We start from the raw sequence: 13493 nt of genomic DNA, 5'->3' as shown, positions 1-13493 counted from the left end.
ATATTTAAGGAAACTGCTATTCCTTTATAATTGCCTTTAATAAATCAAAGTGCTGTGCAGCACAGCTCCCTCCGGATGAAATAAACAAAACTCAACTCCACATGCGAAAATTATTCACATATGCAAAAAAGAAAAAAAAGATAAAAATCATTTACTCTTTAGGGATGTGTAAATTCTTCTGAATTCCTACTGATATTAAAGCAAAACGAAGACAATTTATGGTATTACTATATTGATTTGTATCAACAAGAGTGAATTGGTCTGGATTTAGAAGTGATGCAAACCTGGTATCATTTCTAAATTACCTAATGTTAGAATGAGTAATCGTCACAGAAGAGGACACAGGGAGTTAAACAGGTATCCTAAATTTTAGGAAAGTAGTGACATAAACCATCACAGAAAATAGGCATGATTTCACAGTCAAGCCTGGTGAGTCAAAAAGAAACAGCATGAGGGTGCCTATGTGGCTCAGTTGGTTAAGCATTCAACTCTATGATCTCATGATTCGTGGGTTTGAGCCCCACATTGGGCTCTGTGCTGACAGTGCAGGGCCTGCTTGGGATTCTCTCTCTCTCTCTCTCTCTCTCTCTCTCTCTCACACTCTCTTGCTCTTTGGCCCTCCCCTGCTCATGTTCTCTCTCTCAAAAAAAAAAAAAAAACTTAAAAAAAAAAACAACCCACAACAAAACAGTATGGCTTATAACAGAACTACAGAACTGGGAGCAATTTCTATGAGAAATGAACAATGAGTGTAAAGAAGATGGTGTGTCTTCACCGTGAACTCTTCTGGATCATTTCAAAATATGAAAGAAACAGGTAACAATAATGTGAACCAGGGGCACCTCGATGGCTCAGTTGGTTTGTGGGTTTGTATATCGGGCTCTGCGGTGACAGTGCAGAGCCTGCTTGGGAATTTCTCTCTCTGCCCCGCCCAATGCACATGCACTCTCTCTCTCTCTCTCAAAATAAATAAATAAAGACTTTTAAAAAAGACCCCACCTAAAACGAGAAGCAGTTTAGGTTCAGGAAAAATGAGAAGGACAACAGAAGGACTTTGTGGCAGTTATAGTAAAATAAAAATAAGGGGAAAGCCAATTTCTTAGGAAAACAGTGCAATTTAACAGATGGCCAAGAAAAAACTAAGGTACTCGGCTTGAAAACTGTCATGCTCTTTCAAATAAGAAGGGGTTAAACAACTGTAAAGGAAGAACCAAGCTTCAGATAGGCGAGTACAGTGATTATCAAACTATTTCTAGTAAGTTCATGTTTGATACTCAAATGACAGATGTGATTACTGATACATCACAACAGTAGTTAGTTATTGGTCTTGAGAAATCAAGAAAAACATCAGAGACTTCAGAAGACTTGGGAGGAGTAAATGATGGCTAACTTAAGAAGGAAGAAAGAATATCTTCCATAACCACACACTGTTAACTCGGAGTTGGATATGGGAGTAAGTCCACAAGGCAGCTGGTGAGCCCTAAAAAGATAGTCATCAACAGGAGGCAACAAGGGTTTCCTGAGAACAGATTATGTAAAAAAGTGGAACGTACTACTTGGTAACAGTTCAGGGAAGACTACAGATGTAGAAACTAATCCTTTTTTCATTTTTGGTAATTTAAAAATACAACAACAAAAACCTTCAGTAAGATGCTGGCTTCCAGGAAAGAGGTGAAACAGAAATAATGGTTAAGAGGACAAATTAGGAAGCCAGACTACCTGAGGATAATAAGCACTTACATTTACTGTTGAGAAGATTAAATGAATAAAATATACAAAGTGCTTAGGATAGTGGTGCCTGGCACAGAATAAACTTTTTATGGGTTAGTTTTTATTAACAATAGTAACAACAGAATGATCCTTACTGTTCTATCCTTGCAAACACATCTATATTCATCACATCAGAATGCTTATTAGTACCAAGTGCTTAGTAAGTTCACAAAAGGTTACAGAGCTCTCCCCTTGGTTCTGACCTGTTTAACATCAATGACTGGAAAGAATATACAGAAGCACAAACACACAACATCTGCAGATTCAAAGCTAGAAGGAGAGAAAAGCAAATTGCACAACCAAAATGAATTCTCTACCTTAGCCCCAAATACTAACAATATTTCAGAGGAACAATACTGTCCTAAGTTGAGCCTGAGTGGCTCACTTGGTTGAACATCTGAATTCAGCTCAGGTCATGATCTCATGGTTTGTGAGTTTGAGCCCCGCACTGGGCTTGCTGCTGTCAGTGTAGGGCCCAATTTGGATCCTCTGTCCGCCCCCTCTCTCTGCCCCTCCCTCACTTGTGCTCGTGTGCGCTCTCTCTCAAAAACAAACAACCACAAACACAAAAACTTTTTCCATATGTAAATATGGGGCGAGATTTGCATTAAGTCTTCTCATTTCTAAAAGATATTTCAGGGATTTGGTTGTTCACAGGTTAAATTAGCCAAGACCATAATATAGCTCCTTTGAAACGGGTGAATTAACAAAAACTCTGAATTACTAGGAGTATCCTGATTACAAGAAGTTAATAGTCTCTCTGTATACATCCTGGGCAAACCATATCTAGAATAACATATTCAATTAGGTGCCACCAATTTTAATGTTATCCTGACACAGGCAAACAGGCACTTGAGATGAAGAGTGCCCCAGATATTGTGTCCATAATGAATAGAAAGGCAGAAAATACATACAGTTTGCAGAAGAGAGAACTAAGGGGACAAAGGAAGAGTCCTTAGATCAAGGGTTAGGGAGGCCAACTTAGCTTCACTAAACTGAAAAACTTTCTTTCTTTAACATTTTTATTTTTTATTTTTTATTGAGAGAGACTGTGTGTGTGCATGCGCGAGCAAGTGGGGTGTAGGGGTGGATCCCATGACCCTGGGATCATGACCTGAGCTGAAATCAAGAGCTGGACCAACTGAGCCACGTTGACAACCCTGAAGAACGTTCTAAATGAAGTCAGGAACAGTGAGCTACCAGGTCTCTGTCATTTAATGTAGTCACAGAGAGATTATATGACTGTTTGCCATGGAGGTGAGCTAACCTATAAACTCATCAGGAGAGGGTATTATATTCACTGATACCCAGCTCAACACACAAGTCAATACATGGTTGACAGAGATAAAAGGAGAAGGCTAGGAAAAAAAATATTACTTTAGGTCTCTTCCAGATCTAAGATTCTACTACTAATTTCATTTCATAGTTATTATTAGTTATTAGTTATATTTTTTATTAAAAAACAAACCCCAGGGGCACCTGGCTGGCTCAGTTGGTGGAGCATGTGACTCGATCTGTGAGTTCAAGCCCTACGATGGGTGGAGATTGGGTGTAGAGATTACTTAAAACAAGCACACAGGGCGCCTGAAGCTCAGTGAGTTAAGCATCTGCCTTCAGCTCAGGTTATAACCTCGCAGTTTGTGGGTTCGAGTCTCACATCGGGCTCTGTGCTTGGGATCCTCTCTCTCTGCCTCTACCCTGCTTGTGCACGCTCGCTCTCTCTCTCAAAATAAATAAACTTAAAACACACACACATTCACGCCACCACCCCACCCCCAAATTGTTTCTGTAAAATTTGGGTTAAAAGAGAACACGGTATAGCTTTAGGATTACTTCATTTCATTTTGAAAACAATGTCAAAAGAGATTCTAATCAAGTCCTGAGAAGTAGAGGTACAGGCTTTGGTTGTCGCCGCCTCCTGTTAAAAACTATTATTAAAGTCATTATGAAACTTCCTATTCAACTTCCTGCCGAAAATCTAAAAGAATTAAAAATTCTAGCTAGTGTCAGTGTGTAACACAGAGCCCCAGAGATGTCAGACTATTTGACAACCAGAGAAAGCAACCTTGTGACTCATTTTTCTATAGTATAGCTCATCCTACTATCAGAGCATTTAGGGAACCAACAAAAATCCCTGAATTCCCACAAAACTTCAAACAAACAAACAAACAAACAAACCCAAAGCTTACTAACCAGAAACTGAAATCTTCCTCCCAGAAACCCAACCTGAAAAAGCCCTCAGGTTACCTCAGAGTCCCCAATCAGTTGAATGGCTCCAGCCAAAGCCGACCAGAAGATAATCTTCACATTTTCTTTTTCAAAGTATGTGGCCCAGGCACTCCGCTGCTCAGCAGTCAGCAAGTCTGCCTTATTTATCAGAATGACATTTTCCTTACTGTCATCTATTTCTTTCACGTAACATTCCTGGGCAAGACAAAGGTATTTAGAAAGGCCTCTTCAAACAAGTAAATATTGGGCAAATTATACTGAAGACCCCCAAGTACGACTAAAAGTTTTTACTGCCCCTAGTTTTAAGTCAACCCTAATTTAAAGAGTTTTTATCCTGCTACATTCTAATGATCCTTCCAGTAAGCTCTGACAAAGGTAGGTCACATACACTCAGAAGTACCCTCAACATAAAAAATTGGAAAGGGTAAAATGAAATGCTCTCCTGTCCTCCTGAAGGGTAATAGATCTTTCCACTTTAAATATTGTTGTTCCTCTCTCTGATACTGCCGAAGTGTTTCTTTTACACAGTTAAAGAACTGCAGAGCTAGATTTGTCAGCCAGCAGGGACTAAAAGAAAAACAAGACTCGATTAATTGATATTAATTCCCAAACACAGCTCTTCATTAGGGAACACACCAGAGTGTGACTTCACAAGAGTTTCACAAATGAGATTTTTGTCTCTCACCAATGGATTTAAAAATATCCTGTACTATTACTATCATGGTCCTCAAACACAAATAGGAATACTTCACATGTGTACAGTGTTATACTAATTCAAAGCCTGTGTTACATTCTTTCATGTAATCTTCACTCCTTAATTATTACTACCTGTGGTGTTTTACAAACAGTTCACTGTAAAATATCACAGCAGGTAGTAAGGTGTGAGGAGAGAGAACATGACAGGATGGGTAAGATAGGACTAAAAAGTACAATGTTATTTAAACCGATGTCTCTTAAAAAATGAGAAACACTGGCAAATATCTATTAACAAATTGGCCTCTAAACTAAAAGCTAGAGAGTTCATGTGTTTGTCCCTTCCTGCAGATGAAAATAATTGTTTTAGAAGGAAAACACCTGTCTAAGCAGCAGTGTGTAAGCGCCCGACCCTGGGAGGAGAGGGGGCCTACTTGAAGCTAGAGGAGGGAACAGAACGCTTGCCTACAGTTACTGCTGTCAGTGAGGCCGTCCTCCCACCGCGGCTCCGAGGACTGCACATTTGAATTTTGTCACACTTTACTTACCAAGTCCTCACATCTAAACAGGAGTGGGTTTCGAGCATCTACTATTTGGACCACGATATCACTGAAAAAGAAATATGAGATACTCCAATCATTGTGAAGTGAAACATGACCACATAATAATAATAGCAAACACTGTCCATATATTAGCACTTGGCACATTAATCGTTTTAAGGTATAATTATCCCGTTTATATATGAGGAAACTGAAGCTTAGGACAGTTAAGTAACTTGTCTAAGGTCACCAGCTACTCCTGATGGAGCTCGAAGGGAACTTTGTCTGGACCAGAGAACATGCCTGTAATCATAACATTCTCTTGCTATTTTATGTCCGAGAAGACCCTGATGATGTTTCATTGCTAAAACTTCAACTGGATCCTCTAGTAAACTCTCCTGGTGAGGCAAAAGAGTATTCCAAATACTTCAATCCAAGATGAGGTCTACTGCATACTCAGTACCTAATCCACACTGGCGTTAAGACCTCAAAAGAAAACTAATAAATCACTTGCTGACAGCAGCCACTATCAAAGCCTGTAAGTTTTTTAAACCCAGGGCTGACAAGAGAAAGCATACATCCAGCAAATCATCATCCATCAGTTCCAACAATGTGTTTAAATGGCACAAATACAAAACAGGAAAATATCAACTTAAGATGCCACACTGAAGCAGGAATGATGAGTCCAACTTCTGTCACATAGAAGATGTAGTAGTAAGAGAACCTTCTGTAGCTGATACAAGCTCCTTAAAGCCCTCACAAATGTAGTGGGGACTACAGCACCCTAGCACTACAAGAGTAAGTATCTCACTTCCCTGGGAGGATCACCCTTCTATCCTGCCTCTGTGGCTAAGAAAGATGCTCTAAGGGGGAGCCGCAACTGCCACTGGAAGGAAATAAGTCTGGAATTGTGATCCTTCCAGCTTTGATTTTCTTTTTCAACATTACTTTGGCTATTCGGGATCTCTTCTGGTTTCATACAAATTTAAATTTTTTTTTTAAACTTTATTTATTTTTGAGAGAGAGAGACAGAGACAGAGTGCGGGCAGGGGACGAACAGAGAGAGAGGGAGACACAGAATCTGAAGTAGGCTCCAGGCTCCAAGCTGTCAGCACAGAGCCTGACACAGGGCTTGAGCCCACAAACTGTGAGATCATGACCTGAGCCGAAGTTAGATGCTCAACTGACTCAGCCACCCAGGCGCCCCATTTATTTTTAATCTTCATTTATTTTTGAGAGAGAGACAGAGTGCAAGTGGGGGAGGAAGAGAGAGATGGTTCCATACAAATTTTAGAATTGTTTGTTCTAGCTCTGTGAAGAATGCTGGTGGTATTTTGATAGGGATTGCACTGAATGTGTCGATTGCTTTGGTTAGTATAGACATTTTAACATTTGTTCCTCTAATCCATGAGCATATGAAATGTTTTTCCATTTCTTTGTGTCCTCTTCAATTTCTTTCATAAGCTTTCTTTGTTTTCAGCGTACAGATCTTTTACCTCTTTGGCTTATTCCTATGTATTTTATTCCTAGGTCTTTTTGGTGCAACTGTAAATGGGACTGATTCCTTGATTTCACTTTCTGCTGCTTCATTATTAGAGTATAGAAGACATGCAACCAATTTGTGTACATTGAGCTTATATCCTGTGACTTTGCTGAATTTATCAATCAGTTCTAGCAGTTTTTTTGTGGAGTCTTTTGGGTTTTCCAAAAGTGGAGTATCATGTTGTTTGCAAAGAGTTAAAGTTTAACTTCTTTTTTGTCAATACGAATGCCTTTTCTTTTTGTTGTCTGATTGCTGAGGCCAGAACTTCCAGTCCTGTGTTGAACAGCAGTGGTGAGATTGGACATCCCGGTCATGTTCCTGACCTTGGGGGGAAAGCTCTCAGTTTTTCCCATTAAGGATGAGATCAGCTGTGGTCTTTCATATACGGCCTTTATGATGTTGACGTATGTTCCTTCTATACCTACTTTCTTGAAATTTTTTATCAAGAAAGGATGCCGTATTTCGTCAAATTCTTTTTCTGCATCTACTGAGAGGATCATGTGGTTCTTATCCTTTCTTTTATTAATGTGATGTATCACACTGATTGATTTGGGAATACTGAACCACCCCTATAGCCCAGAAATAAATCCCACTTGATCATGGTAATTTTTTTTTTCAACGTATTGTTGGATTTGATTTGCTAGTATCTTGTTGAGTATTTTTGCATCCGTGTTCATCAGGGAAATTGGGTCTGTAGTTCTCCTTTTTAGTGGGGTCTTTGTCTGGTTTTGGAATCAAGGTAATGCTGGTCTCACAGAATGAATTTGGAAGTTTTCCTTCCACTTCTATTTTTTGGAACAGCTTCAAAAGAATAGGTAGTAACTATCCTTTAAATGTTTGGTAGAATTCCCCTGGAAAACCATCTGGCCCTGGACTCTTGTTTGTGGGAGATTTTTTATTACTGATTCAATTTCTTTACTGGTTATGGGTCTGTTCCAATTTTCTATTTCTTCCTGTTCCAGTTTTGGTAGTTTATATGTTTCTAGGAATTTATCCATTTCTTCCAGATTGCCCAACTTGTTGGCGTATAACTGCTCATAATATTCTCTTATTATTGTTTGTATTTCTGCGGTGTTGGTTGTGATCTCTCCTCTTTCAATCGTGATTTTATTTATTTGGCTCCTTTCCTTTTTCTTTTTGATCAATCTGGCTAGAGGTTTATCAATTTTGTTAATTCTTTCAAAGACCCAGCTCCTAGTTTCGTTGATCTGTTTATTTTTTTTTTAATTTCATTATCATTGATTTCTGCTTTAATCTTTATTATTTCCCTTCTTGTGCTGTTTTTGGGCGTTATTTGCTGTTCTTTTTCCACCTCTTTTAGGCGTAAGATTAGGTTGTGTACCAAAACTGCAATCATCAAAGACACTATGGTGCTGTCACAAAACAGACACAAATCAATGGAACAGAATAGAGAACCCAGAAATGGACCCACAAATGTATGTCCAACTAATCTTCTACCAAGCAGGAAAGAATATCCAACAGAATAAAGACAGTCTCTTCAGCAAATGGGGCTGGGAAAACTGGACAGCGACATGCAAAAAAAATGAACCTGGACCACTTTCTTACACCATACACAAAAACAAACTCAAAATGGATGAAAGACCAAAACGTATGACAGGAAGCCATCAAAATCGTAGAGGAGAAAGCAGGCAAAAGCCTCTTTAATCTCGACCACAGCAACTTCTTACTAGACAGGTCTCCAGAGGCAAGGGAAACAAAAGCAAAAATGAAAATGAACTACTGGGAACTTATTAAGATAAAAAGCTTCTGCACAGCAAAGGAAACAATCAACAAAACTAAAAGGCAACTGACAGAAAGGGAGAAGATAGGTGCAAATGACATATCAGATAAAGGATTAGTATCCAAAATCTATAAAGAACTTATCAAACTCAACACCCAAAAAGCAAATAACCTAGGGAAGAAATGGACCAAAGACACAAACAATTTTCCAAAGAAGACATCTGGATGGCTAACAGACACATGAAAAAAATGCTCAACATCACTCATTATCAGGGAAATACAAATCAAAACCACACTGAGATACCACCTCACACCTGTCAGAATGGCTAAAATGAACAACTCAGGAAACAACAGATGTTGGTGAGGCTGTGGAGAAGGGAAACACTTTTGCACTGATGGTGGGAATGCAAACTGGTGCAACCACTCTGGAGAACCGTAGGGAGAGGTTCCTCAAAAAATTAAAAACAGAGCTCCCCTATGACCCAGCAATTGCACTACTAGGTATTTATCCAAAGGATACAAAAATGCATATTCGAAGGGGCACATGCACCCCCTTCCAATGTTTATAACACTGCTATCAACCATAGCCAAATTATGGAAAGAGCCCAAATGTCCATGACTGATGAATGAAAAAAGATGCGGTATACCTATGTGTGTGACACACACTGGAATATTACTCAGTGATCAAAAAGAAAGAAATCTTGCTATTTGCAACAACGTGGACAGAACTAGAATGTATTATGCTAAGCGAACTAAGTCACAGAAAAGATAGCTATCATATGATTTCACTCAGATGTGGAATTTATGAAACAAAACAGATGAACATAGGGGAAGGGAAGGAAAAATAACAGGGAGGCAAACCATATGGGACTCTTAAAATACAGAAAACAAACGGAAGGTTGCTGGAAGGGTGTTGGGCAGAGGGATGGCCTAAATGGGTGATGGGCACTGAGGGGGGCACTGTTTGGGATGAATACTGGGTGTTATAAGTAAGTGATGAATCACTAAATTCTACTCCTGAAACCATTATTACACTATATGTTAACTAACTTGGATTTAAAGGAAGGAAGAAAGGAAGAAAGGAAGGAAGGAAATAAGCTGCAGACATACTTACGGCAGTCTCCTAAAAATCCATGTCTGGTTGGCCTGTTCTGAGGTAATGCTTATGTAACTAGGCTGGACATTGAGGAAATGTATTAAGTCAAGCTTATCATATAAGGCAGGGCTTTGACAATCAAAGTGCGTTTTCTTTCTTTCTTTCTTTCTTTCTAAGTTTATTTGAGAGAGAAAGAGTGTGCACATGCGTGCATGAGGGGGATGAGAAGGGAGGGAGGGAGGGAGGGAGGGAGGGAGAGGGAGGGAGAGGGAGGGAGAGGGAGGGAGAGGGAGGGAGAGGGAGAGGGAGAGGGAGAGGGAGAGGGGGAGAGAGAGAGAGAGAGAGAGAGAGAGAGAGAATCCCAAACAGGCTCTGCACTCATAGCCCAATGCAGGGCTCGAACTCACGAACAGGGAGAAATCATGACCTGAGTCGAAATCAGGAATCAGATGCTTAAAGGACTGAGCCACCCAGGTGTCCCTCACAGTTCATTTTCTTTCAGACTAGTTCCATTTCCAGCTTCATAATGTGATTCAAAGGAACTCACAGACTTGCTAATTTAAGACAAATTGTTGTTAAGTTCTGTAATTAAGTGGGTCCCAGCATTTCTTCTTTAAGGTAATAGCTGCCACTTTCAAACTGGGAGGATTTAACAGTAAATGCAACAATGACTGCAAAACATGGACAAAACCTAATAAACTAAAATTGCAAGGTCCACAAACATTAGGTCTACCCAGCAAACACGGAGAAACAATAATGAGCTCAGAAACGCTAGGAAGAAAAGACAAACTTGAGACTACTTGCTTTGGGGATCTTGGGTGACTCAGTTGGTTAAGTGTCCAACTTTGGCTCAGGTGGATCTCATGGTTCATGGGCTTAAGCCCTGTGTCGGGCTCTGTGCCGACACCTCAGAGCCTGGAGCCTGTTTCAGATTCTGTGTCTCCCTCGCTCTCTGCCCCTCCCCCACTCACACTTGCTCTCAAAAATAAACTAAACATCAAAAAAAAAAAAAAAGGCCAGTTGCTTCATGTGCTGAATTAGCACATGCAAAGTGCTGTATACCAGAAAAGGCTCATGCAGCACAATAATGCCTTATCTTACTGGAATACGGTGTTCTGCCCTCAGTGCCCCAGCAGCTTCCTGCATTTCAATTACAGGGTATACATCAAATCTTTTCCAATAACGACTCTCAAAATTAAAGAGCCAGATGGCTTAGCTAGCCTATTACCAAACAGGAGACATCTGCTATGCAAAACACATCAATAAATATTTCCTGTTAAAAAATGTGGCAGTAGTCCCTTTATTAATATTTCTATGTGGGGCTCCTGGGTGGCTCAGTCGGTTAGGAGGCCGACTTCGGCTGAGGTCATGATCTTGCGGTCCGTTGAGTTCTAGCCCCGCGTCGGGCTCTGTGCTGACAGCTCAGAGCCTGGAGCCTGCTTCATATTCTGTGTCTCCCTCTCTCTGACCCTCCCCTGTTCATGCTCTGTGTCTCCCTGTCTCAAAAATAAATAAACGTTAAAAAAAAAAATTAAAAATAAATATTTCTATGTAATTCAGATCCACTTCCATGTGATCTAAACTATACTGAGCTAGAAATACACTCTCTCTTATAAACAGAAAAATACAACATAATAAAACTAACAGAACAATATTGTAAATCTATTGAAGCTACAGGCTCACTCTGGGGAAACCAGTAGCTTATTTAGGGACATAAAAAGTCTGTCAAATGTGGAAGAAGGAACACATATGGTTACCTCTGTTCCCTCTTAAAACCTACAAAAACGAAAGCAAACTCTGATGCTCGTTAGGATAAAGAGAAAGAAAGAACAGCAGCAACTGAGACATGGTAGCGCAATCAAGAAGCCTGTTCACGCCTCAGAGCCCTGAGGGAGCTCGGGACTACAGGCATCAGATGAAGGCCTTGAGGCAAGGGTGAAGAATGGGACTGACATCAATCTGGTGAGGAGCTCTTAGGTCTTCTCTTCTGTTCCATTCAGTCTGGCAGTTACACCGCCTGATTCTCCTATTCCAATAGCAGATGGCTAGGGTTTCTTAATAGAGAAAATGAACCCAAGAGTCTCCAGAATTGGAACCTCAAGCAACAGGAGAAGATGGGAAAGAGATGCTATACTGAAAAAGGGTGGATTAAACAAGCCTACATACCCAATGGTGAACATGCCCACACACCTTGCATTATACTCCCACCTTTAGCGACGTTCTCAGTAGGAGAGAATTTTTATCTTTAAGAAACTGACTGGATCTAGGGAAAACACCCCTAGAGCCTAACATCTTGGGGTATTCCAACAAAATAAAACTGATCCCTGTTCAGTCCTATACAGTGAAGTCACCAGTTGGCAAATTCCATCCAAACAGGTGGTCTTGTCAATCCCCTTTGTAACGCTTCATTCTTAGATACAAACAGGCAATAAACATCGCTTGACATGTGAGAAAGGCCTCTTACATAAAAGTCAGAAACCAGAATAAATGGAAAAAAAAAAGGAACAGAGAGGAAAGACAGACAATATAATAAATAGAAAATCTAAAATAAAAAAAAACAGAAAAAACAATACTGTAAATGTGCAGATGGGAGTATTCCAAGGTGAGGTTTCATTACTTTAAAGCTTATTATTTCTCTTTGGAAATAATAAAACAGGCATTTCAGCAGTCCACATCTTCAACTGCTAATGAGACACTGAAGGAGAGATCCACTCTGCTCCAAAGAAGTTCCCAGAAGAATCATAGTGGGTCTTCCCAAACCTCACTGAAGCCTAACTGAATCAAAGGGGCCTGCACAGAGCCTGGGAACCAGCAGCAAGCTTCTACTTTTTTTCAGACTTAGAGATTTGCCTTGTTACTGTGACTTCCCCATATTCCAGCCCAATAGCCCTGTCTCTGCCCCTGAGGGAACAGGATGGGGAAGGCATGTAAATGACTTAAAAAAAAAAAAAAATTGAGGTATAATCCACCTCTTACCTATAATTGAGGTAAAATTAACCCTTTCAAAGTATGCAATTCAGTGGTTTTTAGTATATACACAAAGTTGTGCAACCATCACCACTAATTCCAATTAAAATAAACCACTCCTTGATTCTGCCCAATCCTTATCAGCTGCTCCTTCCTCTGTAAGAACACAGCCCACTGCCTTTCTATCTGTAACACAGCAAGAATCATAAGCACTTTGGATTTACTGGGTATTGAATCATCTGACAAGACTGCACTTCATTCCTTTGTGTGCCCCTGATGCCCACTGCCCAACATATTTTCTCTTTGTGGTCAGACACCTACTCCTGTTCACACCCATAGTTTCCATATTTCCAATAGGATTCAACAGACATTTGCTGAAATAACTTGTAGGTACTTTAGAACTCATCTTACAGAAAACATTTACCATTCCTACATGCTCTCAAAGTGTTCACTAAAAAAGAAAAAAAAAAAAATCAGTATTTTAAAAGAAATACAGCATCTTATTTTCAGTTTTTATAATAATTATCAATAGCTTTTTGCATACTTTAAGCCCTGAGCACCCCGCCCCGTGAGCCTATGAGCATTTATCAACATCCAGATATGATTAATATAATACTACTAATGTCTTGGTTACACAAAAAGAAAATGGTAACTTACCTTCTCTCAATCACCCTCCACAGCTGGCGCCAAAAGTCCAAATTTCTTTCAAATGGAGTCAATAGTAACTTTTGTTCCTCTTCTAGCCTGGCTTTAGAATGAAAAGTTTATATCTTTGCCAGATTATAACTGATGGTTTCAAGTAGTATAAACACTCAAATTAATTGCATTAAAAAATAAGCTCACACACACACCCCCACACACGCACACAAATACTATCAAATTGTTTTTATATACTTTCTACTGAGTCAATATGAAA

General features: G+C 39.8%; 1 protein-coding gene across 1 annotated transcript in view; it reads right to left on the bottom strand.

Annotated features, from left to right (window-relative positions):
* The window catches only part of LSG1 (large 60S subunit nuclear export GTPase 1), a 37397-nt gene that overhangs the window by 14747 nt on the left and 9157 nt on the right, over positions 1-13493 (bottom strand). Inside the window, exons 5-7 of the mRNA XM_060639569.2 lie at positions 13235-13321; positions 5241-5301; positions 4018-4194 (exon numbers count right to left, since the gene is read on the bottom strand). Of these exons, the coding sequence (XP_060495552.1) occupies positions 4018-4194; positions 5241-5301; positions 13235-13321 (325 nt within the window). The remainder of the gene's footprint in view (positions 1-4017; positions 4195-5240; positions 5302-13234; positions 13322-13493) is intronic.

This window comes from Panthera onca, chromosome C2 (genome assembly GCF_046562875.1).
Source record: "Panthera onca isolate mPanOnc1 chromosome C2, mPanOnc1 haplotype 2, whole genome shotgun sequence".
NCBI classification, from domain to species: domain Eukaryota; kingdom Metazoa; phylum Chordata; class Mammalia; order Carnivora; family Felidae; genus Panthera; species Panthera onca.
Note: the sequence above shows the minus strand (reverse complement) of the source record. Positions and strands in the feature narration are given on the sequence as shown.